At 36.6% G+C, this 27,610-nt stretch overlaps 1 protein-coding gene across 4 annotated transcripts in view; it reads left to right on the forward strand.

The window, feature by feature from the left end:
* ESYT2 (extended synaptotagmin 2) overlaps positions 1 to 27,610 on the forward strand; it is an 80,197-nt gene extending 52,587 nt beyond the window's left edge. The window contains exons 8-24 of one of the 4 annotated variants that reach the window (XM_064637970.1): positions 2,270 to 2,390; positions 2,977 to 3,153; positions 3,571 to 3,653; positions 4,914 to 4,962; positions 5,646 to 5,735; positions 6,296 to 6,391; positions 9,109 to 9,210; positions 13,344 to 13,406; positions 15,354 to 15,428; positions 16,520 to 16,606; positions 17,406 to 17,555; positions 18,575 to 18,963; positions 21,074 to 21,172; positions 21,741 to 21,872; positions 23,252 to 23,357; positions 24,234 to 24,283; positions 24,411 to 27,610. In XM_064637970.1, coding sequence (XP_064494040.1) covers positions 2,270 to 2,390; positions 2,977 to 3,153; positions 3,571 to 3,653; positions 4,914 to 4,962; positions 5,646 to 5,735; positions 6,296 to 6,391; positions 9,109 to 9,210; positions 13,344 to 13,406; positions 15,354 to 15,428; positions 16,520 to 16,606; positions 17,406 to 17,555; positions 18,575 to 18,963; positions 21,074 to 21,172; positions 21,741 to 21,872; positions 23,252 to 23,357; positions 24,234 to 24,283; positions 24,411 to 24,456 — 1,915 coding nt within the window. In that variant the 3' untranslated portion in view covers positions 24,457 to 27,610. The remainder of the gene's footprint in view (positions 1 to 2,269; positions 2,391 to 2,976; positions 3,154 to 3,570; positions 3,654 to 4,913; positions 4,963 to 5,645; positions 5,736 to 6,295; positions 6,392 to 9,108; positions 9,211 to 13,343; positions 13,407 to 15,353; positions 15,429 to 16,519; positions 16,607 to 17,405; positions 17,556 to 18,574; positions 18,964 to 21,073; positions 21,173 to 21,740; positions 21,873 to 23,251; positions 23,358 to 24,233; positions 24,284 to 24,410) is intronic. The other 3 variants (XM_064637979.1, XM_064637986.1, XM_064637997.1) reach the window with 3 other exon arrangements.

Below are 27,610 nucleotides of genomic sequence, written 5' to 3' on the forward strand. Positions count from 1 at the left end.
ATAAAGGATTGTGACTCCTCCCAGTGACTGGGCTGTGTTGTGCTTCTGGCTGTTTCTTTCTCTTCGTTGAGGACACTTGCTGTAGCTCTATTTGAACATTAGTCAATGTCTGAACCTTTTGCTTGTCTAGAGTCCATTTATTTATGCCTGCAGCTAATTTTGTAATGTCTGCAATCTTAGCTAAATACTAGAGAAGATAACCTTTCTTTAAAGTTGCCTCTCTTGCACTGCTCCTTTGCTTTCTCTGACCTAGGTCAGTTAGTTTTCTCCTTAAGGCACTGAGCATAAAGGCAGAACTTTCTCTTCTTTCCAGGTAGAGATACTAACAAAAGCAGGAACAAAACAAATTTATCTGATCTTTCCACTGAAGTTTTGAAGTATTTTGAAAAGTGTGCTTATTGCTTGTGAAGTTACCATTACCTCAGCCTTTTTTTCCCTTTTAATGTTAAGACTGGTTGAGATGTTTATCTTCAGTGTTTATGTCAACTCTAACAAAATAATGATTTCTATTTTCTTGGCTCATTTCAGAGATTGTTTAGCACACATAAATTGAAAACTAGATGTTTAGCGAAATGGAACTGAAAAAGTTTGAAAAGCAACATGTTAAAATGATGGCTAAAGTAAGCTACTTCTCAGATAACACAATTATCTTCTGGTAGTAGTAGTCTTAAGAATTACTGAAACCATGAATTTCTAGGGTTCATGTAGAATGACAGTCTCTGTAAATATGATTGAATAAGCTCTGCATGAAGGGAAGGAGAATGAAGACTCCTTTTGGGCAGATGTGAATTAACATTAAACATTTCCTCTGAGCAGTATCTTAACCTTATCCCCTGTTGCTTCGTTCTAGCCACAGGTCTGCACAGACCTGTCCATTGATCTTGATACAGCCTTGAGCTCCTTCTGTTCCTGTTGTACAGGATACCATTAAAAAGTCATCCAATGTTCTATCAAGTATGATAGTTCATCTGGATTTACAATGGAAGTGGGTAGCCAAGAGGATACAGGCTGTGCAGGTTGCAAATCTCTGGCATGAAAGATCAATGTGCATTTCTAATGGATGAGATTGTATTAAATGGGTTCCTTCTGTTACCCTTCTCCAGCATAATGGCTATTGCTCACCACAAATTTTCCTTCTGAAATGAAAATGTAGTATGTATTTCACACTGCAGCACTTTTGGTTTTATGTGCTACCTCCTGAGTCAGAGCTACTCCCAGCTGCAGATTCAGCCTTAGGAAAACTTCACAAGGTGCTTACACATAAGTGCTTCATCCAAAAAATGTTCTAAGTTATCAAACATTATCTGCATCTTGATTTCACAAAGACTAAAAAGGGAATCGTGAAGTGTATTTAGGAGGAGGAATCGTTCATCCCTGAAGCAGCTCCACCAGCTTTAGCGAGACTGCACCTGCAGTTCAGAGTATCTCAAGTGTTTTTATCATTTTCTCTCTGAACCTTTGCACAGACTCCTGAAATCTTCCGGGATACTTGTGTTCCATGGTGCATTGTAGCACTCTAGTTCTGCCTGTGGCCCATGTAGGCACCGTGAGGAAACAATGCTGTTGGTCTGACAGGGAACTGATTTGTTGTCAGTTCAGACCCAAACTGGGTGAACTTGTAGCTTAGGAAATTGTTCTCCTTTCTGTGTTTGTAGAAGGGTGTGGGTTTAGGTTTTTAAATGATTCATTACCAGTGTGATTACACTGCCACTCCCTTTTCACAGAACAAAACCTGTTTTGCTTCCCTAGGCTACATTTTACTCAGCCACGAGTTTTTTTTTCAGTGTGTCTCTGGTTTAAATGATGGTCCTCCCAGCTCAAAAGGACAATTGGTTTCATAACAATACAGGAATGGGTAGCCAAACTTCCAGGGACAGTTAAATCATTATTTAAATTCAAAAGTAAATTAACAGTTACCATCTGCTTGGTTATATGCAATGTAAGCAGGAAAACTTATGCAATAGCCTTTTACCCTGGCTGGTTTTAAAAGCCGGTGGTGAGGGGGGAATTGGGCTGTGACGTGGAAATGGGAACTTTTTATTCATCCCTGTGGCTTCTGCTATTTAGTGTCAGCTGCTTCCACCTGGTGGCCATTTGGGCAAGAATCCTTTACTTAAAAAAAGGTATTTAAAAAACGGATGTGTTTTCTTCCCCCCCAGAAAGGCAAATATTTTCTCCATTTCGGTTTTTAAGTAGCAAAAGGATTCTATTGGTGTGACATAACATCTTTCATTCTGATGAAGTAACTGAGGATTCTTTTCTCCAACAGTGGCTTATCAGATACAATAATATTGGATATAATATCCAACTACTTGGTCCTTCCAAATAGAATCACAGTCCCCCTTGTCAGTGAAGTGCAGATTGCTCAACTGCGGTTTCCTATACCAAAGGTAAGCATGTTTCTGTTAATACTAACAATTGGGCATTTAGTTTTTTCTGCAGTAGTAACTGTTAAGGACACATGTGTGAATTTCTAAATGTGGTTACTGCAGTAGTACAAGTTATTGTTAATCTAGTCACTGAAGTGATTTAATTTATAAGCAATTTCTGTGGAGTTAATATTTCATAAGAACAACAAGAAAGATTTTTTTTTTCTCTTTTGCTAGAATCTTAAACTGTGTAGACTAAAAATTAAGTAGCACATGGTTTATATTATCACTGTAAATTATTGTTAGTGTGCTTCACTTAAAAGTTGTTACTATTTGTTGCTACTCACTTCCAATAGCATGGTGTTTCTTGGTATAACTGCCATGTTTCTGATGGTTGATGACAGTTTTTCTTTCCAGGAATCTCTTGAGTGCTAGGTCTATTGTGTGTTGGGATCATCATTGATATCCCTCTATTTACAGTGTGTCCAAACTAAGTTTCACGTTAAGGAAATCGCAATGGAAATTATAAAACAAACATCCATTACATAAATTGTGATGACATGGAAGCTTTCACATTACTACATAGACCCATCTTTTCCTTTTTCAGGGTGTTCTAAGGATACACTTTATTGAAGCTCAGGATCTGGAGGGGAAAGATACTTACTTAAAAGGGATTGTCAAAGGAAAGTCAGATCCTTATGGAATCATCCGTGTGGGCAACCAGATTTTCCAAAGCAAGGTCATCAAAGAAAACCTCAATCCAAAATGGAATGAAGTTTATGAGGTATAACCAATAAAAATACCATATTGTACATTCTGTAAAGTTGTCCTCTAAAGTTTCTTTTGTTAAAGAAGATACAATGGGAATGTCCTCAAGGAGCTAAAAAAGCCCAGAGTTCTGTAACAAAAAACAGAAATTCCCCATTGATGTATATACTTTTTTTTTTTTGTCTAGGCTAAGCACCAGTAATTCTGAAAAGCAGTTTAGGCTTTTATAGCCAACATTAGTAAATCTCATTGGAAAAACATTAGCAAATCTCATCTCTCTGTGCTCCTTAAATTGCATTTTTTAAAGCATTTACTTATTGATCTATGTTATTACACAAAGGCACTGCAGTCCACTGTTTTACTGTTACTGTGCCATTTGACCAACTTTTTAGTTTAGTTTAACCCTGACAATGCCATCTCACTGTGCTTCCAGGCTTTAGTGTATGAACATCCAGGACAGGAACTAGAGATTGAGCTCTTTGATGAAGACCCAGACAAAGATGACTTCCTGGGAAGGTAAATGTTATGGAGAATATGTTAGTGGGTGTTGAAAAGAGGTGAAATATTGTAATGTAGTCTTTTTATTATTTTTATTTTATTGCACTTGTGGTTTTGCTATATAACTATTTATAAATCAATTATCTTTTCAAAACTATGGTAGTAAGTACTTCCCTAATTATTTCATGTATATAAATATATTTATATTAAAATGTACTTGTGTATATATATACATATCTATATGTTTATGTCTTTTTAAAAAAATAAGGTAAGTATTGTGGGTTCCCAGAATTGTGCCCTGGCTGTTTAATGTTTGTCAGCTAACACTAAGTCTTAATTATTTCTTCAGGCAAAGTTCATACAGTTTTATAACTGTGTATATTCTTCATCATCATAGCTTTTAAATGACTGTCTCTAGTTTATTTTTCTCTTAGAGCTGATCTTAACTATTTGATTAAAGAAAAAAATTTTCTGTAATGCTTTTGCAAACATGAGTCACTCTTAGATTCCACAGGCCACAGGTGTTTACCCATAAACATCTCAGGGTTTCAGTCACCTTCTTTCTCCAGTAATTTGTCACCTTTATTTCTTGCAGAGTTTTGGAGCTTCCCATTGTTGCTTTCCATACAGAGTAGAACTCCCTTATCTTTCCAGCTCCTTCTCTCTTAACAGGAGCAACAGTACCTACTTCTCATTAAAATAAAGAAGTAGGTAGTACAAAGGCTTCTTTTCTTTGCACTTCCCTAATCTTACACTGAGGTGGTGGTGGGGGAAGTGATATAATGTATACATCAGTACTAATAAAATAAAAAGCCAGACAAATGCTCATGCACTGGCATGGAGTTGTCTGCCCTGTTTAATTTTTAGCAGATTCATTCCCTGGTACATTTTTAGCTTGTGTGAACCAGCACTCTCCCAGACACTGCCAGAGCATGAATTTGGTCACAGAATATGTCCAGGTGCTGTTTGCAGAGGGTAGTTTGGACATGGTCTCTGTTTTGAGGTTTTGGTCATATATATGTGAGCCATATTGTGTCATTGCTCTTGTAGCTACAAACTGGGCTCTAGCATAGGCGTATTTTCTGTTACCCTGCACTCATCTTTGTTCAGCCATTTCATTCCCTAATTCTCTTTCTCTTAGGGGCTAAAGGAATAGTATTCTGCTCTTTTGATCTCACTGGAAGCCTGGTTACTCAGCAAGCACAGGGGAAGCTGACTTCTGTATTAGATCTTTTGTTTCTTAGCTAAAACACTACTCTTTTTTTCCCTTTTTTCTAGTTTGATGATAGATTTAATTGAAGTTGAAAAGGAGCGTCTTCTAGATGAGGTAAGTTCAGTAAGTTTTTGGTTTAAAAAGATCCATAAGTTATATATGTAGTTGTTCTTCCATTATTTTTTCCTGAGTATTGTTCCTATATGTGCAAAAATAACCTTAATGGTATAGAAATAGATCCCCTGATGATCAGTACAGTGGTTTAAGAAATATCTGAACTGGTGACATCTGGAAAATAATGCCATTTTTCGACTGTCTTGAGGTTTTAAGGTTGCTACTATGTAAATGCAAAAAATAGTAACACATATTTGATGAGAGTTTTTTCTTGCAAGAGAGTAGTTAATTACCCAGTTTAACTATTATTAGACTTAGCAGACTAATTTTTGTCCTATATGTAAGACAAGTTTTTATAGTAACGTTATGCAGGGTTTGTATTCCCAGAACACCTTTATAGAACTTAAAGAATTCTCTTGGTATTTTAAAGATGCTTTTACTATATAACAGAGTTACATAGTTATGTTTGTCTGCCTGTTTTTGTTATGTTATTTCTTGTTATTTGTGTTGTAATATTTTATGTGATTTTTGAACAATGAATCAGATTTTTTCAGTTTATGCAGACTTCAACTCTAAGAGATGTCTGGTAGAGCTTAGTGTTTCCTAAATGTCCTGAAGAACCAATTGCAGTCATGCATTTGTTTGGTGTCAAAGTATTTCACATTACTTTGCTTGATTTTCAGTGGTTTACTTTGGATGAAGTGTCCAAAGGCAAGTTGCATTTAAAACTGGAATGGCTCACATTGATGCCAACTGCTGACAATCTAGACAAGGTATTAAAGGAACACATTACTTTCATTCTAATCTTAATCATTGTGGGGTGATTTTATAGTGATTTTTTTGTTTGTTAATTACATAAGTAATTTAATTCTCTAGCTGTTGTGCAGTCGGATAAACCTGTAACTTTATTCCAAGCTATCTGTCTACAGAAATCTCAAACCATTCCTAACTGTCAATGTACTATTGGGACTATAACGTGACATGGGATTTTAAAATGCTTTTGTCATTCTATTCTTTTCTCTTAATGCCATTGTTTGAGAATAGCAACTAACATTTCATTAGCCCAGGATATAAAGCTGGATATGATACTATAATCTGTCCAATCTAAAAAAAATAATTAGGAAATGTGGTGGAAATTTCCATAAAAATGGAAATAAAAATCTAATAAAAATCCCATAAAAATCTATACGAGTCTTGAAAACTTACTTTTTGTGTCACAGGGTGAATTTGTGAACGTTTGTGTTTCAGGAGGTCTTTAAAATATTTTTCAGAAATGAGACAGGAATAGCAGTACTTGATTTTCAGAAAGGCTTACAGTGTGCTTTTGGTTTAGGTGCTAACAAGCATTAGAGCTGACAAAGACCAAGCCAATGATGGGCTTTCATCTGCATTGCTTATCCTCTACTTGGACTCGGCAAGAAATCTGCCCGTAAGTTCCATTCTGCTGGACACCCTTTTGTCATGGATATCTCTTGAGTACTTCCAGCATGTCCTGCTTGGTGGTATGACACACTGCTTTACTAACACACATTATGCCATGGATTTTTACTTTCTCTTCTTTCAAAACGTGTATTGTAAGGTCCACTTTTTTAGTAGGATAGTATTATAGCTATCTATTGGTTAAAACATTACTCTTTAATCAGTGTGATTTTTCTTTAAAGAATGCTCCTTTCCTGGACTTGAAAGGCTGCATGTTTTTATTACACAGTGTTTTCTATAAATAGTATGGGATTAGCATGAGGAATTTTAAGGAACTAACTGGGAAAAACCCACTTCCTTGAGTTCAGGTAAACTTGCTTGCTTTGGCTTAGGGTATTGCTGGAGATTTGAAGGTACTGAAGTCCTCATCATGAAATGAATACTGTGCAGTTGATGTTACAGTGGCAGAACACTTGGAGGAGATTGCTATCAGATTGTTGTTTGCAGACTTGTTTATTTGTTTGTGCAAAACATTAAAAAAAAAAAGATTCTGTCACTCTAGGGATTATCCTATGGGACTGTAAAATAGCTTGTTTTGGAATTTATTTCAGGTTAGTAAAGTAATGTTCCTGGTTGTAACTGATAGCAGTATTAAAGTAAACTGATAGCAGTATTAAAGAGATATGTGAAGCTTACCATTGAGTTTTGCTGTTTTTCAGCATTGCTATTAGAGGAGAAGTTCTGGAAGTGATGACTGAAATACTGACAAGGGAATATAGTTTTCAAGCCTTGGATATTTTTGCATGCATTTTGCAAATTTGTCTGCTCAATTTTAAGTTAAAATGCTGCATCAGGGTGGTAACAAATCAAACCTTAATAGCCCAAACAATTTACATCATTGACTAGTGATTACATGGTTGTTCCAGGGTGTATAGAGCACAGTTTGGAATTAGTATTTCTGAACTATCTTAAAAGGTAAAAAAAGACTCATTTGGAATAGATCCCCACATTATCTTTTTAACCTCACTGTACTGAATTCAGGGAAACTCTGGAACTCAGCAGAAAAAGAAAATAATTACTCCAGTAGAGAGGAAGCAGTAGCAGAATAGAATTATGGTGTGCTTAGCATCAGTTTCAGAATAGTGCAGCACCCAGAAAGTCTGCTGTCTCTTTTATGCACTAGATTCAATTGATCAGATATCTGTATTTTCTTGTTCTATTTCTGAATAAACAAATTGAATATATTTCTTAAAATAAACTAAAGCCTCTTACTTAAATGATTCAGAGTTCTCTCATCCACAATTTCCAATCCTTTCCATACAATTCTGCTTCTCTATATTAGATTAACTTCCCCAGCAAATGCTCAGAGGCTTTGACATAAGTTAATTTTTTACCTTCCTGTTTTAAACAAGCATTCTCTAACATTGTCTCTAAAGTAGACAATCTAAACTCTAGGGCACAGAAAGGGGAAGTTCATTTCACAAAGCTGACCAGTTAGGAAATTTGGAAACAGGATCTCAAATTTCTTATTGCTGCATCTGATGTTCTGCCTAGAGAACAAGACTGCCTGGGTGGGTTGAGAATGTAGGTCATAATGCAGGACCTCTTTAACCTTCTTATTTTTTACTTGCTCTACCAGCTCAGAAAAGCACTTGCTACAAATGACTCCATATTTAACTTCAAGTCATTTTCTTTCCAGTATTATAAAGAATATAATAGAAAGTAACATACAAGTTTACAACAATAAAATAATATGATACTGTGTTAAATTCAAGTTTTCCAAAACCAGGTACAAAAAGGCTTCACAGTTAGGTGGGGGGAAATACCATGGGAAGGCTTCTTCATGCAGGAGAACTGAAAAGATTCCTGTACATTCTATAAAGACAATTTCATGGAGCTGCTACATAAACTGCAGTGAATTATAGTAAATACAGCTTTTTTATATCCATAGAATTCTAATATGGAACAATATTTACAACTTAAACATGAAAGTCTGCTGGTTTCTCATGTTTTGTTCATATTCAGTGATAAAGGTTATATAGAATAATAACAAAAAATCACTTTCTTAGATTGCTTGTATTTATGGGGAAGAGAAAATTCAAAGAGAATGAAGAAGGGTCAGAAAGAACTGAGCCTTACTAATAGTTTGGAAGACTTTTGTGCACAAATTTAATGTTATAGCTGAAATGTTTTCTAGATGAATAAGTACTTTTAATTACCTTGAAAATTGCTTTAAGTTAATGCTTATCACCAGTACATTTTAGATCATGTCTTCAGCCTTTTTTGATTGAGTTACAGTGCTGAGTTACCCCCACACAGGCATTTCTTTTGCATGGGTGCATCATAGTTGTGAGTTTCTGAGATACTGGGATGGTTTATCTGAAAAGGAAATAGAAATGGTGTAGAAGGCTGTTCTCTTAAATTTACTTAGTTGGATCTGCCATATAAATCTGAACCACCAGGAGTGAACTTGGAAAGTGGGTTAATATATTTGAATAATTAATAAAAAATAAAATTCAAAAAGCATTTCACGTTGCTGTGCTACAGAAAGTCATGTAACAGATGAAACTATTTGTAATGACAAATATTTACTTCTTGTTATCTGCTGTTTTCTCTGGAATCCTTTGACTGTTTTCCTTAACTTTTTTGTGTAGTAAAGCTGCTTATGCATTCATTCTGCCACAATCCCATCACTCTGCTTTCTCCTTCCATTTCCATCTTCCTAAGAGTATCTACGAGGGAAACTTTGGGTGTGGATACTTAAAAGAGAGGAGAGCATCGGGACTAGTCTTTTGTGAAAACACTACCTCACTCTATAGAGCACTATTTGTGAGTTCTCTGGTATTGTTTGTATTGTACCTTTTCTCTGCCAGAGTGTGGATTAGTGCTACTAAAGCCACTCACTCTAGTGGAATGAGAGCATGCAATTTGTTTTCCTGCATGGTTTCAACAAGTGTGCCTTGTTTTTGTGCTATTTTTATTGCATTTTAAAGGCTACTTAAATTTCATTGATCAGCATATCATTGGGTAAGTAATTAACCTTTTATGATAAAAACCCAAGATAAGTTTGTTGTAAAAGCTCTTACATTTAACTTAAGTTGCTGATTCATTGAGAAATAAAATGCATACTGTTCTAGCACACTGTGTGCTGGTGAATTGTTGGCTTCTATTGCAAAGAAATTAAACTAATAAATATTGCAGCCAACATCCCTGTAGTTTCTTTGAAAGGTGATGCACTCAATGTTTGTAAGAACTTGCAACCTCTCCACACTGGTTCAAGTATTGCTTTAAAAATGGGTATAGTTTTTTCTGCTCCCCAAACTATTAATTCCCTTGTAAATTCTATTTCACTCCATGATGCTCCTTGTTTTGCAAATTCCCAAGCTCCTTTTCTTTTTTTCAAATAAGTCTCTAGTCAGGAAAATCCAGGCTAGGGTGAACCACCAAGTAATATTTTTTGCTTGAATTTAATGTTATGAAATTATTACAAACTGATGACCCTCTGAATGCCTTACACTTAAATCTGTAAACACTACCCTGGTATCTTCAAAAAAACTGAGAATCTGTTCAGAGTAAGAACTCTTTTCCCAGAGACAGGTGGGTATGCCTTTGTAGATTGTGCAGACAAATTTGTTACTGGCTGGCTACATAATCCTTGGTTTAAAAACACCTTTCTCTCTGCTCTACCTCCCCCACACTGCACCCCCAAATAGCAGCAAAACCCTTTTCTGTGGCCCTTTCCCTTAGTTTCTGTGTAGAAGTTACTTTTAAAGTATCCAAAAAGTTCCATCTGATATCAAATCTTGTTAAAATTTAATGAGTAAGAAATGCAGGTCATAAGCTATGGTTCAGTCACTTTGCTGTTAAAACTGATAAGTAGTTGCTGTTTCTTTTAGTTTTACAAATACTAGATACATCTTAAAAATAATTGTTGTTAAAATTAAGGGTGTAGCCCTGGGCATCTTTAAACACAAGGTATTATACAAACATTCATACCTAGAAGTTCATTATCTAATTAACATGGAACATGAGCTAGCGGGGGAAATGTTAAAAATTTAAAAAAGGAGCTCACTTTATATAGGGAGAGGAAAATCCCAAGTGCTCCCTGTTCCTTTTTAGGTAGTCTGACAGCTGCAAATCTACATTTGAGACACCAAATTCAGACATATACCCATCTAAATCTGATTTATCTGAAGTTAAGGAGTATGAATAGTGTTCTTAGTATAATTTCTGAAAGTAAGGCTAGTTTTATGATAGTCAGTTCGTAATAATTTTGGTGTCTATATAACATATAAGTTATTTATATTTAAAATTAGCTCTTACTGATCAGTGCCTGTCTTCTGGTTGTCAGTTGGGGATGCACTCACGGATTTAGAAGCTTCTAAAGCTCTATTTTAATTCCAAGCAACACTTAGTGAGTCAATAGAAGTAATGAGTTGTACTCTAAAGGGCACTGAATTAGGACCTGGCTTAATAACAAACCAGTTTGTTGTATAATTTATGGGTTTGTTATTAGGATTTACTGCAAATGTCACCATCTGTTAGAGAATTCCAGTGTGTCAGTTGTCACTGCAGTTCTTGGATACCCGTCCTCTTTTCCTACAACTGCAGAGACGCTCAGAACCACAGCAAGGCTGTTTTGTCACCCAAGGCAAGACATTTCCTTGGCTTTTTATCTTGAGTACTCCCAGTCTCCTCCCTCCCAGCTTTTCAGCCACCATCCTTATGGACCTGCAGCTCCTTCCCTTAAAACCTGAAGTCTGGCTTAAACACATTTGCCCCAGCTGATGTCCCTCTTGGCCCATCCTTGCTATGATTCCAGAGGAATTGAGACATATTCGATATCCAGGAATCACTGGTTGCCTGCCTTTATAATTGATCACATAGGTTTGGGTTAGAACTTTTAAAATTCTTTGAAATAACAATTTAGGGGGAAAGAGATCTGTGTTGAACATACAGGTGCAAATGTGAAGGAAAAATGTCCAGTAAGTTGAGGGGCAGTTTAAGATTCAAAACTATTTGATGAGTTGCAGGTGCCATCTGAGCAAATAGAGGACAGCCATTGCATCCTTATAAATGTGGGATGGAAATATTTGTCTGAAGGAAAGCCCTACAGAAATAGCTTTGTAGCTATGCCATATCATATTGTTATAAAAAACAACACTGCACTGTGTGTAGAAAAGAGGAATGTAGCCTGTAAGATGTATGAATGAATCCTCCTGTTCCACTTAGCCATTGCTAAGGCCCTGGTTTTGGCCATAGCAATTTAAGATCTGGAGGACAGCACTGGTGATAATGAGAAAGCCAGTAAATGTGACCAGCAGAGGAAGAGAGAACCATGGAACCATAGAACGGTTTGGGTTGGAAGGGACCTTAAAGACCATCTAGTTCCAACTTCCCTGCCATGGGCAGGGACACCTTCCACTAGACCAGGTTGCTCAAAGCCCCATCCAGCCTGGCCTGGAACACTTCCAGGGATGGGGCAGCCACAACTACTAAAGGAGTGGATGGAAATGATGTAAGACTGCTGCAAACAAAGTTCTCTGAAAGTAGGGAGCAGTGCTTAAATTCCAGCAAAGAAGGTACCTGCTGGGCTTTTAAAAATTTTCTAATGAGAAATAGTTAAGCATTAGGTTTGATGTGTCCAGGGATAGTGTGCTGTCTCCATCTCTGAAGTTCAATATTAAGTTCCAAATGTATCAGAGAATTAACTGCGGACAATTCCTTAATTTTACTTTAAGGAAAAATGATGTTTAAGAAAAATATCCCACTAAACTAGCTAAACCTTATTTCTGGTTCTCTCCAACTTAATCATATTGCATGTTCATTCTGAAACAGAAATTTTCAAGCAGGATTGCAGGAATCTTGTGGAATATATTGGCCAACTTGAGCATATGACATCCCAAAAGAAAATGTAAACCAGTACTTCTGCATAAAGGTTAAATCTCTTTTCAAATTTTAGTCACTTGGATTTTCATTTCAGAAATGCATTTCTTTTGGCAGAGCATTAATATCAGTTTCTATTCATAAACCAGCATGTTTTAAAAGTCAGTTTTGCAGGTTTTTTTATTGCTACACACTACAGCTTCTAGAGCAGAATTCTCTTGAAACAAAAATGTGTACTTAAAGGAAAAGCCAGCCATAAGTATACTTACTTGAAATCTGTTTTCTTTCAAAATCTTACTTCCTGAAATTATTTTTTATAAGTTGAATGAAAATTTTCTGTGACATTATTGTATTTACATATTTCACTTAAAAAGCAATATATTAATTTCAAAATAAAATTTAAAAATTTGCTTAATTAATGGAAAGTAGTCAGAAGTTTTGTCCTGCTAAGTCAGTTTGAATTCCTATTGTTGGTATATTTGCATGTCTTGATTGACAATCGAGTAAAGTAGTACATTTTCATTCTAGTTAGCGTGAAGTGTTTGCATTATTTGTCTAAAGAGGCTTAAACAACTTTAACTTTTATAATGATCCAAGTCCCTATCAATGGGGTTGTAATTTTTCCCAAAAAGGGACTCCTTCACATAATTACTTGACTTATCATCAGAGAAGCTTCTATGTTGTGGGAATATGCTTAACCAAATTTTTAAAAAGGTTCATTCAGAAGGCAGTTCATAGGGCATCAGGCATTAAATAAAACTTTTTTTGTGAATTACCTTTATTATGGTAAAAAAACACGATAAGGAAAATATAGGCAGATTGAAAGTGGGTATATTAGTTTTAAAGCAAAATACAAACATTCAGAGGAGAAGAGGAAAAAAAAGTTTTGTCAGGCATTATTGTTGCTGTTGTGATGCTTCATTGCTTTGTTCAAAAGATGTTGGGTTTGTTTTAGGTTGGTTTTTTTTTCCCTGCTTTGTCCTATGTTGTCATGTCATAGTTAATTAACCTAGTGAAATTGCTTCATTGCATGACTTATTAACCCTTCCTATGTTCATTCTCTCCTGACTTAAAAGAATAATCCATTAGATTTTAATCCTGATGGCTTGAAGAAGGCTGCTGTTCAGAAAGCCCTAAAGGTAAAGCTAATATAGTTGTCCATTTAAGGTCACAAAAGTAATTGGAAGTACACAAATGCCTGCAACACTTCTCTTCAAACCCTGGATAGAATTTCTGTTGGCGGATATGTATTTAGTGCAATTCCATTTTACTTAAATTTGATTTCAGTACACTGTCAAGACATTGATAAAATACTGTGGTCTGTGGTGACTTGGACTTTAGATCAGTTTAGTGGAGTACAGACTGCTTTAGAAGACTGGGGAAAAAAATCATCCTGAGAGCTAATTTGTAGCTATAACTAAATAAAGCTGACATGAAAGCTAAGACATCTTTTACATACTGAGTGATATTCATCAGTCAGCTCTGAATGACTGTTTTGAAATGATCTTGTTCCTGCCAGATGTTTTTAGAAGGTTTACGTCTTTTATATAAATGCTAAAAAAATTTAGCCCAGCTTTTTGATAGGCAATCATGGAAGGCATGAGCTGAATTCTCTGCTGGAGAAACCTGGACAAGGGGCAGTCTTTAAATAGACTGTCAACAATGAGTCTGTCAGGAGCAGGTGTTAGAGGTGCATTATGTGTGTGTGTACATATTGCCACCTATTTAGCATGAATTAAAATTATTTATATTTACATATCAGCATGAGCAATAGGGTCTTTTTGTCAGCTCCTGTAGTTTCATCATTTTATGAAGAGAAGAAAGTTTCAGGCACTGTTTTATGGACAAAGAAAAAATGAAACACATGTCACCTACTATTTTAAAACATCATCAGTTGCAGTGTAATCTGACTTTCTTTCTGTTCTGTAAACCTTTGTATTCTGTTTTCCTTGAGAGGTAAATATTTTTTATTAGAAATCATAAAAAAGATAAATGCAGCATTCATCCAAGAAAGGAGTGCTTTCTTAACAGCTTTATTTCTAAAGGAAAGGATGGTTATAAGCAGTATGTCACATTGAAGTCGAGTAATATTAGTGAAGGTATGATGTTCAAAATGTAAGTTCAGATCCCAAAAATATCTAAATCATGCACTTTCTTGATTCAAAAGTATAAAATATTTGAATCACTTGGTTGTAATTGTGACCTTACATGCATTAAGTAGATTTTAACTGGCTTTCTGTTGACATACCTGATCTATACATTTCCTACAGGGTAGAACTCAAAGTATATTATTAACCATGCATCCTACATTTTCTAGGCCTTTTAAACTGCATTAACACCTGCCTGAGATGATTAACTTTCATGTCTAAATTTTCTTTCTGACTTAAATTTTTGTTAGATTAAATTGAAATTTGTGAAAGAAATGTAGTTGGGAATGTTCCTTTGCATACATAATTTGTTTCTAAACTGATGTTTATTTCCACAGTTTGATGTAATGCTATATAGCTGGTGAGCAAGGCTCAGATATGGCAGATGGTTGATTCTCTAATAAAGAGTATTTTGTAAACTGTAGAAATATCCCTCAGGTACATTGTAGTGCATCTTCTTTCTCCCCAAACTGAAAAGGAGGGAATATCAGTGTTCTGGTATCACTGCTAATTTAATAGTACTACACCAATGTGTATAAAGTTCCTGAGTTTGTGCTTCATATCTCCCATCTGCATGAAATATTCATTTTGCAGTTTAAACTATGCTTTATTAGCTTTGGGGGTTGCAATGCTCATTAAAAGCTAAGAATTTGCACCTTACCAGTTTCATTCAAAGAAAATGAAAAGGAGTCTAAAGCTCCTACTTATTTGTAGGGTTTTGCTTCAACATATTCCGGGTAGTTGGATGCTTTTATGTGGATCTGTTCACCAGTTATAGCCAGTCTGCCATTCAAACCAGTTGAATAAAATACTGAGAATCATAGATAAACATACAGTAGAATGCATATGATTTGTATTTTGAAGATGCAGTCAGTACGTTTCAGAGGAGAGAGGTTTTGCTTTATTCTGAAGGCAAAGTTTTTGCTTTTTCTTTACCAGTCAGGAAAGAAAATAAACAGCAATCCCAACCCACTTGTTTTGCTGTCAGTTGGGCACAAGGCACAGGAAAGTAAGGTAAGTTCTTACTCTTTGTACTTGGCTCTGTCATCAAATATTTGGTGGCTCTGTGGGTTTGGCGTTTGGTTGTCAAGCCATGGAGCACATACCACTGAGTTACCACCAGAACTGAAACTGCCAACAAGCAGCCAAAGATTGAATGGGTGCTGACTCAGTTTGAACTGTCTGCGAGTAGAGATGGGATGTTTAGTCATTTGTAGAAGTCATTCCACAGTGGTGCTTTCCTAGAAAACATGAGAGTAGTTTAAGCTCTCAGTGAGAACCTTGTTCTTCAGACCTGACACAGCTTTGAGTTGTCAGAAGGTGGCATCATCCATGTCTCATTCCTAATTGAGTGGCCTGTAACAGATGCCATCATGAGATTGATCTTGATGGTGATTCTGATTCTGACCGAAGGCGTTCAGCACACCTGTCCTCTTGTCCAGAACTAACCTCTGTGCATTCAAACAGCTCATGAAAATAAAATAGCCACAGCAAAGCAATTTTTTCTTTTCAAGTAGAAGTGTCAGTGAGCCAAAGGGAGAGGACATCTAATTTGGCTTCTTCGTGTCACAAAGCCTAAAGAAGATCTCACATACAGTCTTAGTTTTGATATGTACTGGAGAGTGGAGATAGAAATCCAAGTCCTTTGCTCCTGTAGGTGGCTTTTTCAACGAGCACCGCTTTCTCTCTGCTGCTCTGCCTCCCCCTGCATTACTGGTTTGCTGAAAGTAGTGAGATTTGGCAGTGAAACTTTCCACATGGCTAACTGGAGATAAGAAGGAAAAATGCTATATTCTAGGAGTTTCACTGGGTTATTTAAGCACTTACTGAGGAGTATGTGAAGAGAGAACATGCTAGTCTGAAGACCTTGCGTTCGTTCGTAGCCTGGTGTGAAGTTCACTCAAAGCATATTCTACTCCATGTCCTCTGGAATTTAATATGTGATGCTATATATGCTTTGGGTGGGTAGATCCCATTGGCCTTTGTTTAAATATGTCAAGTTTCAGACATAAATTTTGCAGCACCAAAATGAAAAATGTACTCAACTCTTGACACTGACTTTAAACTGTTTCATAATTTGTGTGCTTCCTGTTCTCTGACTTCAGATTCGATACAAGACCAATGAACCAGTATGGGAGGAAAACTTTACCTTCTTTGTACACAATCCCAAAAGACAAGATCTTGAAGTTGAGGTACGTTGTCTCACTCTCACACTTTCTTTCCTAAGATATTGCAGTAGTAATATTCAGACATTAAAAGCTGTTATGAAATGAGACTTAATGGTGAACACCATGAAAAATTATACTTTAAGTGTTTTTTTTAAGACCAGGCTATGAAATGTTTATTTCCATTTACTACTAAAAGAAAGAAAGACTATAACCACACTCTCACTAGAAAAACATAGTTAATGGTTGTCTTCTCTAAAAAAAACCAAACCAAAACAAAAAAACCCAAGTAAATTATGGATACCTGTTTTGAACTAGCAGTCTTAATTACTAACAGAAATTGCTGTTACATGTGGCTGATTTTATTCCTCTCTCATACCAAGGAAGCATCTGCTTTATCCAAATACTGAAGAAGATATCCTTTTACACTGCTGACATATCATTTTACATAGTTCAAAGCAACTGAAGTGTAAATGAGGGCTGTCTTAGTTACTCTTCCTCTAACAGTTGTGGGAATGCATTTTCACACAGAGTTTGGAAACCATGTAATTGTTTTGATTGTGGATCAGGGAAATGTAGACGTGATGGTTAGCTCTGTTCTGCTTTTGCTGTAGAAGGTAGAGTTGAAGAAACTAGGCATTGAGTGTAGTTGCTTTTACCTTCATCAGTGTAAAGTAATCTTAAAATCAAGGAAATTTGGTTTAAGAACAAACTACAGTATTGTTTGGATTTTATTTTTTTAAATAAAAATGTAATTTCCTTTTCTTTCTCTTAATTCTTACAAAAGCAGATGATGCAAAATGACTTGGCTTTTGTGTTACTTCAGGTGAGGGATGAACAGCACCAGTGTTCTTTGGGGAACTTCAAGCTGCCTCTAAGCCAGTTGCTAGAGAGTGAAGACTTAACTATGCATCAGCGGTTCAACTTGAGCAACTCTGGTCCAAACAGCACTATAAACATGAAGATTGCACTCAGGGTACTCTAAAACTTTTCACACTGTAAATATCTGAATATTTAGGGCTGTTGTGGCTCCTGGTCTGCTGGCTTTTTGAAGAAGATAATGGTACATTTCCTTTGATGTCAAATGCCAAGTGTCCTTAGTTGTTGCAGTGCTATCAGTACACAAAATAACATTTAATTTAAAAACGTTCTATTTAAAAAACAGACAATATTTCAAACAAAACAGTGTCAGTTGCATTAATTAAAACTGAGGTTCCCCGTGGTTTTAGGTTTGGAAATCACATTTGGAATCTGGATTCCTTCAAATCTCTTGTGACTCAGTAGGGTACAGATCAGAAATCACCTTTGTCTAGAAATGGAACTGAGGTCTTGATGATTTAAAAGGAATGAAGTTTATGGGGAAAGGAAGTATGTTCATAGTACTGGAAAAATTCAAACCATCTTTCAAGCACACTGGAGTTTTGAAGACAAAACGTGCATACTTGAAAGTTGGTTTTCTTTTTCCCCAGCTAAATTATTTGATTTAATAAGGTAGTATATCTCTTTGCAATCACTGTCAAACTTATTTTTCTTTTCTAAAACCCTTTGTTGTTTAGATGTCACTAATAAATTAAAATAACCTATAAAAGAGAAAGCAAGGACAATGAGTGAGAAAAAATTGTGATGTAAGATTAAATTTCAAAAAAATAAGAAGAAAGAAATAGAGTAGCTTTCCAGATAGCTAGAGCTACAAATTAAATAGCACTTGCACCAGAAGCACATAGAATATGGGAAGGGAATAATGAGAATAATTCTAAATTAATGGAGAAATTCACACTGTTTCAAAGTTACTGCAGTTGCCACAAAGAAGGTGGAGCTGTGTTTTGCCATGCAAAACATTCCCTGTTATAGAGTGAATAAATGTGAATATTTTTGATTCTACTTTAGCGTCTGAACTTTACAACTTGTCACCAGCCACTACTCTTGTAGAAACAAATTTATTCCTGTTTTTTATACTCAAAATAGTAATCTTATCTGTATTTCTGCTGTATCTAGGTCCTTTCTCTTGAAAAGCAAGCGAGATCTCCAGATCATCAACACTCAGCCCAAGTAAAAAGGCCATCTGTTTCCAAAGATGCAAGAAAATCATCTTTTAAGCCTCAGGTTCCCGTCTCGCCTGCACCTGACTCAAACAAGCCTGTTCCAGCTTCCCCAGTGACTGACAGTGATAAAAAAACTGACGCAGCTGAAAAAAGTCAGGCTCCCAATGCCAGCCCGCAGTGGCCGACGGATCTGAGCCGCAGTTCCTCCAGCCTTCACGCCTCCAACTTCTCCTATTCCCCCAGCCACCTGTCGGTCAAGGAGCCCACTCCCAGCATCGCCTCCGACATCTCCCTGCCCATCGCCACGCAGGAGCTGCGCCAGAGGCTCCGGCAGCTGGAGAAGTAGGGCCTGAATCACTTGGGTTTGCAGCACATCTAAGTTGGTTTACAAAAAGTGTCGCCAGTGCAGCCAAAGGAGGAGTGCTTAGTTCTCACTGCAGTAATATTTTTCCACTGTTCTGTCACTGTGATTTTCCGCTTGTTCTCGGTACCTCAGTTCAGACAGATTCTGCAATTAGAAGTTACCATGGCCATCGTCATCTGAAAGATAAAGTCCACCTACTTCTCATGGCTGCACTCTGTAGTTCCATGCAATAGTTCCCTGTTTTCACCACTGAATCCTATTAGCATTAATTAAACCAATTAAGGTTGAATATAGCTGGTATTTTTTAATTACTCAGAGAGATAGTTGACTACAAAGAATGTTAAATGAATAGTCAGTTACTGTTCAGTCAGTCAGGATTGCTGCAGCCATGCTTCCTTAAATTCTTGATTTTTTTTTTTTTAACTTGCCTCAATGGCAATGGGCAATGGGCAGCTGTACATACAAAGTACAGGCAGCCGAGCAGCAGTTCTGCTCTGAATGGGAGAGTGGGAACCATTCCTTCCCTACTCATGTAGCTTCTCTGTGATCCTAATTAGAAATATTTTATTTTTTTATTTGTAAGGGATTGAACTGATTCATCTTTTTCTCTATCAGAGTTCACAAAATCAATACAATAATATAGGTTGGATGGAACCTCTGGAGGTCAGTCAACCCCCTCTTCAAAGTTAGATCAGGTTTCTTGGGCCTTGTCCAAATAAGTTTTTAATATGTCCAAAGATGGAGATTCTATAAACCTTCTCAGCAACTCTGGTGCTTAACCACTCTACTATGAAAACATTTCTCATTTCTATTGAAATTTATCTTGCTGCAAGTTGTCTGTGACCTCTTGTTATTTTACTGTGTACAGCCCTGAGGAGTCAGACTCGATCTTCTCTAGAATGTCTGTTTTAAGTACTGAAAGGCTGCAGCTGAGTCTGCTCTTGGCTGTCTCTTCAATTTGTTCAAATCCACCACCTGCTTATGAGCTCCAGACCCCCATTTATCTTTATGGTCCTCTGCTGACTTGTCTTCATTTTGCCAGTCTCTCTTCTGGCCCAAAACTGGGTTACACTTTGTTAATTATGATAAATATTGAAATACTGCTCCTTATTTCATACACAAATGTCATAATTTCTCATTTGATAAGAGTGGTAAAGCTCCAGGTAAAGAGGTCATTTATTGCAGGCCACAAATTTTTAGGTGCTCTGGTTATTTTTTATCTTTTTGAACTAAGAAAATACTGAAATGCTTCATTCTAATTTTTAAAGGGAATTACTTGAGAATTTTAATGGAGCAGTCACTCTGTAGTAGGTATTCACAAGAGGCAGGCCTCTCCTTTGAAGTGACTTCAGGTGACTGAAAAATGCTAAATATGCCATATACTGTCCTGTGCAATATGGAAAAATATGGAATATATGGAAAATACTCATAGTAAGTTTACACAAACTAAAATGAGCATTTCATGGAGATGAGGGAGCTCTGCAAATATTGGCCTACTCAAAATTCTTAAACATGGTGTTTGCTTTTTATTTAGGCATGACATGTATTTGTAAGTGTAAATTGATTCTAATCTTACTTTGATTGTGATAGTAGCTATAGAAAAGTGAAGTGGTTGTGTTTATACTGTGGTTTGAGCTTTAAGACAATAAGTGGGTTTAACTATCACTATCTTAATCCCAAGAATATCTATATTGTTATGATTGGCTCTGGGCCACAGGTAAGAGTAGCCCATCACTGAGGTTTTCACTGCAGTTTGCACCACTGTTCTCTCCAATTTCCTAGACATTGCTTTAATGTTTATTTTAGGGTAAGCAAGTTCTTTACTGATAATGGGTTTCAAAGTACTGAGGAGCCGCTGACCTCTAAACTGACAAGAATACCCAGCTTATTTTGGAGAGCAGAGTTGTTGGACAAGGAACATGAAACTGATGGGGACATGCTCATATGCTCTCTTTCACATTGGTTTAGAGAAAAATTAAATGGATAATACATGATTTCTGGGAAAACTACCTGGCATATCTTTCAGTTGGGCCTTACTTTTAATACGTATTTTAAAAACTAAGTGTAATGTTCTGCTTTTTCCTGCAGTGGAACAACCCTGGGGCAGTCTCCACTAGGACAGATTCAGCTAACAATTCGTCACAGTTCACAAAGAAACAAATTGATTGTGGTGGTGCATTCCTGCAGGTGAGCACAAAATACCCAATTTCATTTTATATTTCTTTGTAAATTTTTCATAGCTTGCCTTACTTTTAAATTGGTTGTCTTTGTTATTTTTAAGGTAACATATCTGTAAACATCAGAATCACTAAAAACTTTGTCGAAGATTTTGCTGTGATTTTGTATTTGTCTATTATGCTTCTGTCAGATTTTAAATGAAAATGACCTATAGATTTTTATCAGCAGTGTCTGGAAGTTGTCTCTAAGAGACTGAATTTTGCACAGAATGGCTAAAACACATGATTTTTGAGAAGCCATATCAGGACTTTGATTTGGAATTTAGGAAACATTGTATTCCCACCTCTGCTGTCTGTTTACCATTTCTCTGGTGTTGAACAAGTCACTGCTTGGCGTTTGTTTTAGTTTTTGTTTTCCACTGCTGTTACCTGTGTGCTGTATCCTGCACACCTTACTTTGTGCAGGATGCTCCAGAACTGCTTCATGTACTAAATTAAGTGATAGTAGTGTAGACACTTACATTCAGCAATGTCCTGTTGATTTTCTAAGTGCTTTTCCTCGTTTTTCATGGCCGCAGAAATCTAATCGCATTTTCAGAAGAAGGATCTGATCCGTATGTGCGAATGTATTTACTGCCCGATAAGAGACGCTCAGGAAGAAGAAAAACACATGTATCAAAGAAGACATTAAACCCAGTGTTTGATCAAATGTATGTTCTAAACTATGTGTAGTAGTTTTATGTCATGTAATTACAAAGCTGTCGAATCAAGGTTTCTGAGCTTTCCTGAACAGATGAAGGTTGGAGCTCCTAGTTGTCACCATCAGATTTGACCACACCTTTCTCTTCTGCTATAATGGCTCTTCCGTCCTTCTATTCCCTGTTTTCACTACAGCCCTTCTTGCTGTTCCCAGCCACTTCTCTCCTTCCTGCCTTATCCTGCACCAGTTACATCCCCCCTGTGCTGGTAGCTAAGCAGCAGCGTGCACTCTGCTGGCAGGTGACCAGCACACGAGTGCCTTTGGCTGGCCAGTGCTGTTGGTGTCCCTTCCTGCCAGGAAGCATGTTTGGCTGGTTGCCTGGCTGTTGCTGCCTTCTCAGGGGGACTGGCCAGCCAGTGTCTCTTCATAGTCAAATTGCTCAGTCAATCTGCTTGGTAGCACTTCTCAGCATCCAGGGAGTCAGGAAATTTCCTCATAAATTATATCAGGAAATTTCTTCATAAATTATATCCTGGGCCCATATGTTGGAAGTTTTACAAGCTTGTGCAACATTATAATGCAGAAAAAGACTTATCCTTAAGCTCTGCTTTTTGATAGTAGTTTCCCTCACACATCTGCCCCTTAGTTTCCCACCTATCACTTTTCAATTAAGACCTTTCTCTATAGACAGAAAATTAACTCAGGAAAAGCAACACTTGAATCCCTTCTGTCCGAGGGAGATCTGTAAGTCATTACTTAGAGGCTCTGGTAGGTTTTCCTGGTAGTGCAGGATGCTATCTCCTGTTCATTCCAGGTAATAGAGTTATTTTACTGTGCCTTTCCAAGTAAAATGTATTGCAAAGCAATAAAGCTGTTTAGGAATTGTAGTGACAAATAGATGTAGGTTGTGGTATAACCTTGTCCTCACTTTCTCAAAGTTTCTGCTCTAGCAAACAAAATGCATTCTTCCTTAAAAGTGGATGTGTTTCCTTAGTGTGCCAGAGAAGAAAAGAAGCTCTGGTTAGCAAGTACCAAAGATCAGTAAGACTGACCAGTCTTTCCCTTTCGGAGAATACTGATACTGAGCTGTCAGAGTAGTAGGATTCCACATTCTCTTCTCTCTGGAGTCAGTACTTGACTTTTCCCTTGTTTTGTTTTACCAATCCCTTCTAGATATCAAAAGTAACAGAAGTCTCAAACATTTGATGTTGATATTGAAGCAAAATTTTAGGCAAAACATCGGGTTTTTTTCTTCATTTGTCTCAGACTTAATTTTTTTATCTGGGGAGGAGGATGGCTTGGTTTTGATTTGAATTGCTATTTAGCTGTAGGAGCTGACCTTGCACCTTGGGTACAGAATTTCCTCTAAAGCATCACTTTGCCTGCCAGGTTTGATTTCAGTGTTTCCCTGCCTGAAGTACAGAGAAGAACACTAGATGTAGCAGTGAAGAACAGTGGTGGATTCTTGTCCAAAGATAAAGGGCTGCTTGGCAAAGTAAGTTGACAATAAGCAAGTTCTGTTAATACAGCATGTTATTAAAAAAGCTAAAATCCTCTTGAGATATGAGCTTGTTAGTGTTGATTGAAGCACCTAAGTCAGGTATGAGGCTTTCAAAAAATATGTCAAGCTTTAGTAAGGGAAGGAACAGACTGCAGAGCAGACAAAAATGAGGTAGTAATCTCTTCTAGGGAGCATTAAGTTCACAGTAACAAAAGAAATGTGCTTGTCTGACTTAATAATCATATCACCAGAGAAAGGAAATAACCAGGAGAAACCAGATGGAGTCTCAGAAAATGTTCAAACAAAACTGGAAAGACAAGCAAGAGTTCTTAGAGAAACACACAAGAAATTAAAATTCCAGTTTGTAAAATCCATGAGAAAGAACTGCTACTGGAGACATTCCCAGTACCATCACCAGCTGTAGTGTTTATGACTTCAGTGTTCTATAGGCACACATTAAATCACCCCATTTCCTACCCATCTGATTTGGAGCAGGAAAGAGGAATAGTATATTCCTGCACCCTTGAAAATGACCATATTTGACCTCTGAAGAGGATGAGAGATACAGAATCATGGTCAGTTCATGGTGAAGAGCATCCTCAATTTTCCTGTTTCCCAGGAGGGCTATTGGCCATTGTCATGCTGTGAGGTGCTCTGGGACTGTGCCTCTGAAGGGTGTGGATTTTGAGGTCAAAAGCAGCAACTTGAAACTTTACTACAAGTTGGGCAGGTAGCAGAGAGCTATGATGACAAGGATGTAAAATATATTGTTTACTAATGGTGTTCCTTACGCTGGAGTTGACAGGATTGTCAGATTTGATCTTTAAAAGGCACACACAATACACTGATTGGTAATTTAACTTTCCACAGTTATTAATACCTCTGGCATCTGAAGAACTTGCTAAAGGCTGGACCCAGTGGTAAGTACAATATTTCCTTCATTAATAAAAATACTATATACAATAACAGCGGTGTTAATAATAGTTTTAATAACACACGCTAAATATATAAAAAAAATTCTTTTTCTTTTTTTTTTTCCATTTTCAGGTATGATTTAACAGAAGATGGTACAAGGCCACATGGTGCAAGTTAGGCCCATGGATACCGGGAATTCCTCAAGCATAATTTTGCCAACCTTTATACATTTTTAATGCATTGATTTCACAGATGTACCAATATTATTTTTATAGTTTTACTGATTTAGTTCTTAGACACATCCCCAATAATTTTATAACACTTGGTCATTTTATGTAGACATAGCCTTTCTCATCATTAAACTTTGTATTTTATTTTGCTAAACAGTTCTGTGAGTTACTGTAATGTGCAATAGTACAGTAAAGTAACCTTTTGTGTTTAAATTGACCTTTATGATGGCTGTACCTATTAGAAAGTGAAAAGAATATGTTCTGCTGTTTTCCTGCCTTGTTTTATATCTCACCAAGGTATACTGTACCATGTAAATATATACTATTTTTTTATAATTCTTTCATGCTGGCTTGAATTCAGAAGAAAATCAGATAAAGGATATAGTTATTTTCTTCTAAATGCATGTTAATTTCTTCAGATGAATCTCTTTTGTCTTTGCAGCACAATGGTCTTAATCATTTTGTGATACTCTGCAAAAACAAAGTGCAGAAAAACATTTTTACTTTATTGTGTTTCTGGCCCGGTGTGGCTGGCTTAAAATGTACAAAACATAAACATTTTAATATTTATATATAAATGTATTATTGAAAAATCATGCTATAGAATATTATAAATAAAAATGAGAATTCTATAAATACTGTATAAATAGAGGATGAGGTCCACGAATCACAGTTTCTAAATCTGAGTTTTCATTTAGTGGAGTAAACATAACAAAGAGTATGGTTTTATTATACAGGTTCACTGGGATTTTGTTATTTATTCCTGTACTCTAGAGTACTAGACATGTGACCTTTTGAAGGTTGGAGAACATGGATTTTTCTGTATTATAAAGAAAATCTTTAACCACTTTGAGCTGTCCTTACCACAATGTTTCACTGATTTATGAGGTAGACAAATCAGCTTGCAATGTCAGTTCCTACAGTAGGCATATGTACAAGACATATGTTCCTTTTCTTATACAATACTATGCTAAAATAGTATGTTATGTGATACCTTCTGTAATAGTCAAGTGAACACCAAGAGGCAAGAAAATGGGAAACTGAGATGAAACTCACTTTTGCAGTTGCTTCATTGCTCCTCAGTGTGTTTGGTGCATGAACAAAATGCACTGGAGTGTTCCACACGGGTTTCCTGAGAAATCCTGGCGCTCTCCTGGAGCACTGCCATGGGCTGGGCCAGCCTGCAGCAGTGACACCATTAGCACAAACTGATCGAAGCTGGGAGCTGGGAGCTGAAGGGGGAGTATCAGCCCAAACAGCTGAGCTCATAACTCTAATTTTATGCATTATGGGGAATTTTTTTTGTATTCAGAACTGATTTTTCTTTTTTTGGCAAGTTTTCTTGACTGTTAGAAAAATGTGCATTAAGAATCCAAGAGAACAATTTGGCTCTTTTAGAGCCAAGGCCCTCATCCTTGGATAAGTATGCAATTAGACAAAGTATATCATTTAGCTAAGATTCTAGGTTGATCTCTCAGCCAAGAAAGAATTTTAAAGCAGAATAATGAACTCCTGAAATTAGCTTTATCGTGAGACTACTGACAGAACCTTAACTCTAGGTGTAGAATATGCCTACATTACTAGATGTACCAAAGTGCCTACCATAGGTGTAGCTTTTTAGTTTTTTCAAGTCTAAGAATTTCAGTATATGTCTGAATTCAGTTTAACATGAACATTTGTCACGGATGTGTGTGACACACACCCATACACCTCTATACAGTGATGGCCTTCTCATTGCCACGCTTTATACAAGACAATTTTATCAAAAAATCTTGCACTGTAAATTGTACTGTTAGTGCTGTTACTGGACTGGGCAATAGGGAGAGATTCCTTGTAAGAAAACATTTCCATTTGAAGGCTTCACTCTATATTGGAATGTATGAGTATCTCAATGTATTCACTCACCTATTCATATAAAATATATTATGAAATGCATATTTTCTTTGCTAGTTCTCCATTAAAAAACTGTTAAGGATGGGAAGACAGAGAATGTTGTTCATGCCATGAAAATGCAGAACCTGAAAGCTGATCTAAATAAAGGAGGTCTAAGAGCAGCAGCTTAGCATAATTGTCTTTTGCCTTGGTTCAGTCCAAGGTGGAAGGACTTTTGCTGTGCATCCTGGCCATCACTCCACGGAGTTTGATCTGTAGCCAACAACTAGGCTGTTAAATTAATTTGGTGTTTCAACTATTAAGTAAAGTATGGGGACAGAAAACTCTGCACTTCAACAATAAAAAAGTGGACATTCTGTCTTTTAAAGTTTCAAGGTGGAAAATAATGCCATGTTTGGGTAAATGTGAGATGATAGCACAAAGTGAGTAACTGAATTAAGTTTTCAAAATAGGTTTGACAGGACTTTCCAAAATAGCTCACTACCTAAAACTAGGGATAGGTTCTTAGAGAGCCCACTTTCCATTCAGGAATCTGAAATGAAGAGACTGAATTGTCATTGCACTTCAGCAACAATAATTTCTGTTGTTTGTAATCAGTCCTGGATGCCAGACTGTAGAAACGTTCTCCTGAGTGAATTTGGATCAGCCTATGACTGCCTAGATGAGATTGATTCGTTTGATAGTAGATGGATCTTCTGTATTAAACTTACCAAATTCCGATTGTTCCGTTTATATGGAAGCAGGAAGGACAATTTTGCCTCTCAGCAAAAATTGCACCTCATTATCAAGTCATTTATTCAATATCAACTGATAGCTTCTCATGTAGTTCTTGTTTATCCTGTGCCTTAAAATATGAACATATGAAGATGTTTAAGAAATGGTTAAAAATAAGCTTTGTTACCTGTATATACCAACACATGTTCTCTACTATTGAAACTGTTTTTAGAATTACTCTGCTTCACTGTCAGGAAAACCAGCTTTCTGAACTCTAGCAGTGGTGTAACCCGGACTCAAATCAGCATGCATATCACTTGGAGTTGGACTAAACAAGTTTTAATTTTCTGTCTTGAATCCTTTATCAGAGCTGCAGCAAATGGTGAGAGTTGAAATGAGAACAAAGGGTAATCAATTTTGTACAGATTGCCTTTTTTGCTCATGTAATTCTACATTATGATGCATGTATTTATTCAATAAATGGTTCGTATGGAA

This window comes from Pseudopipra pipra, chromosome 1 (assembly GCF_036250125.1).
Source record: "Pseudopipra pipra isolate bDixPip1 chromosome 1, bDixPip1.hap1, whole genome shotgun sequence".
NCBI lineage: Eukaryota > Metazoa > Chordata > Aves > Passeriformes > Pipridae > Pseudopipra > Pseudopipra pipra.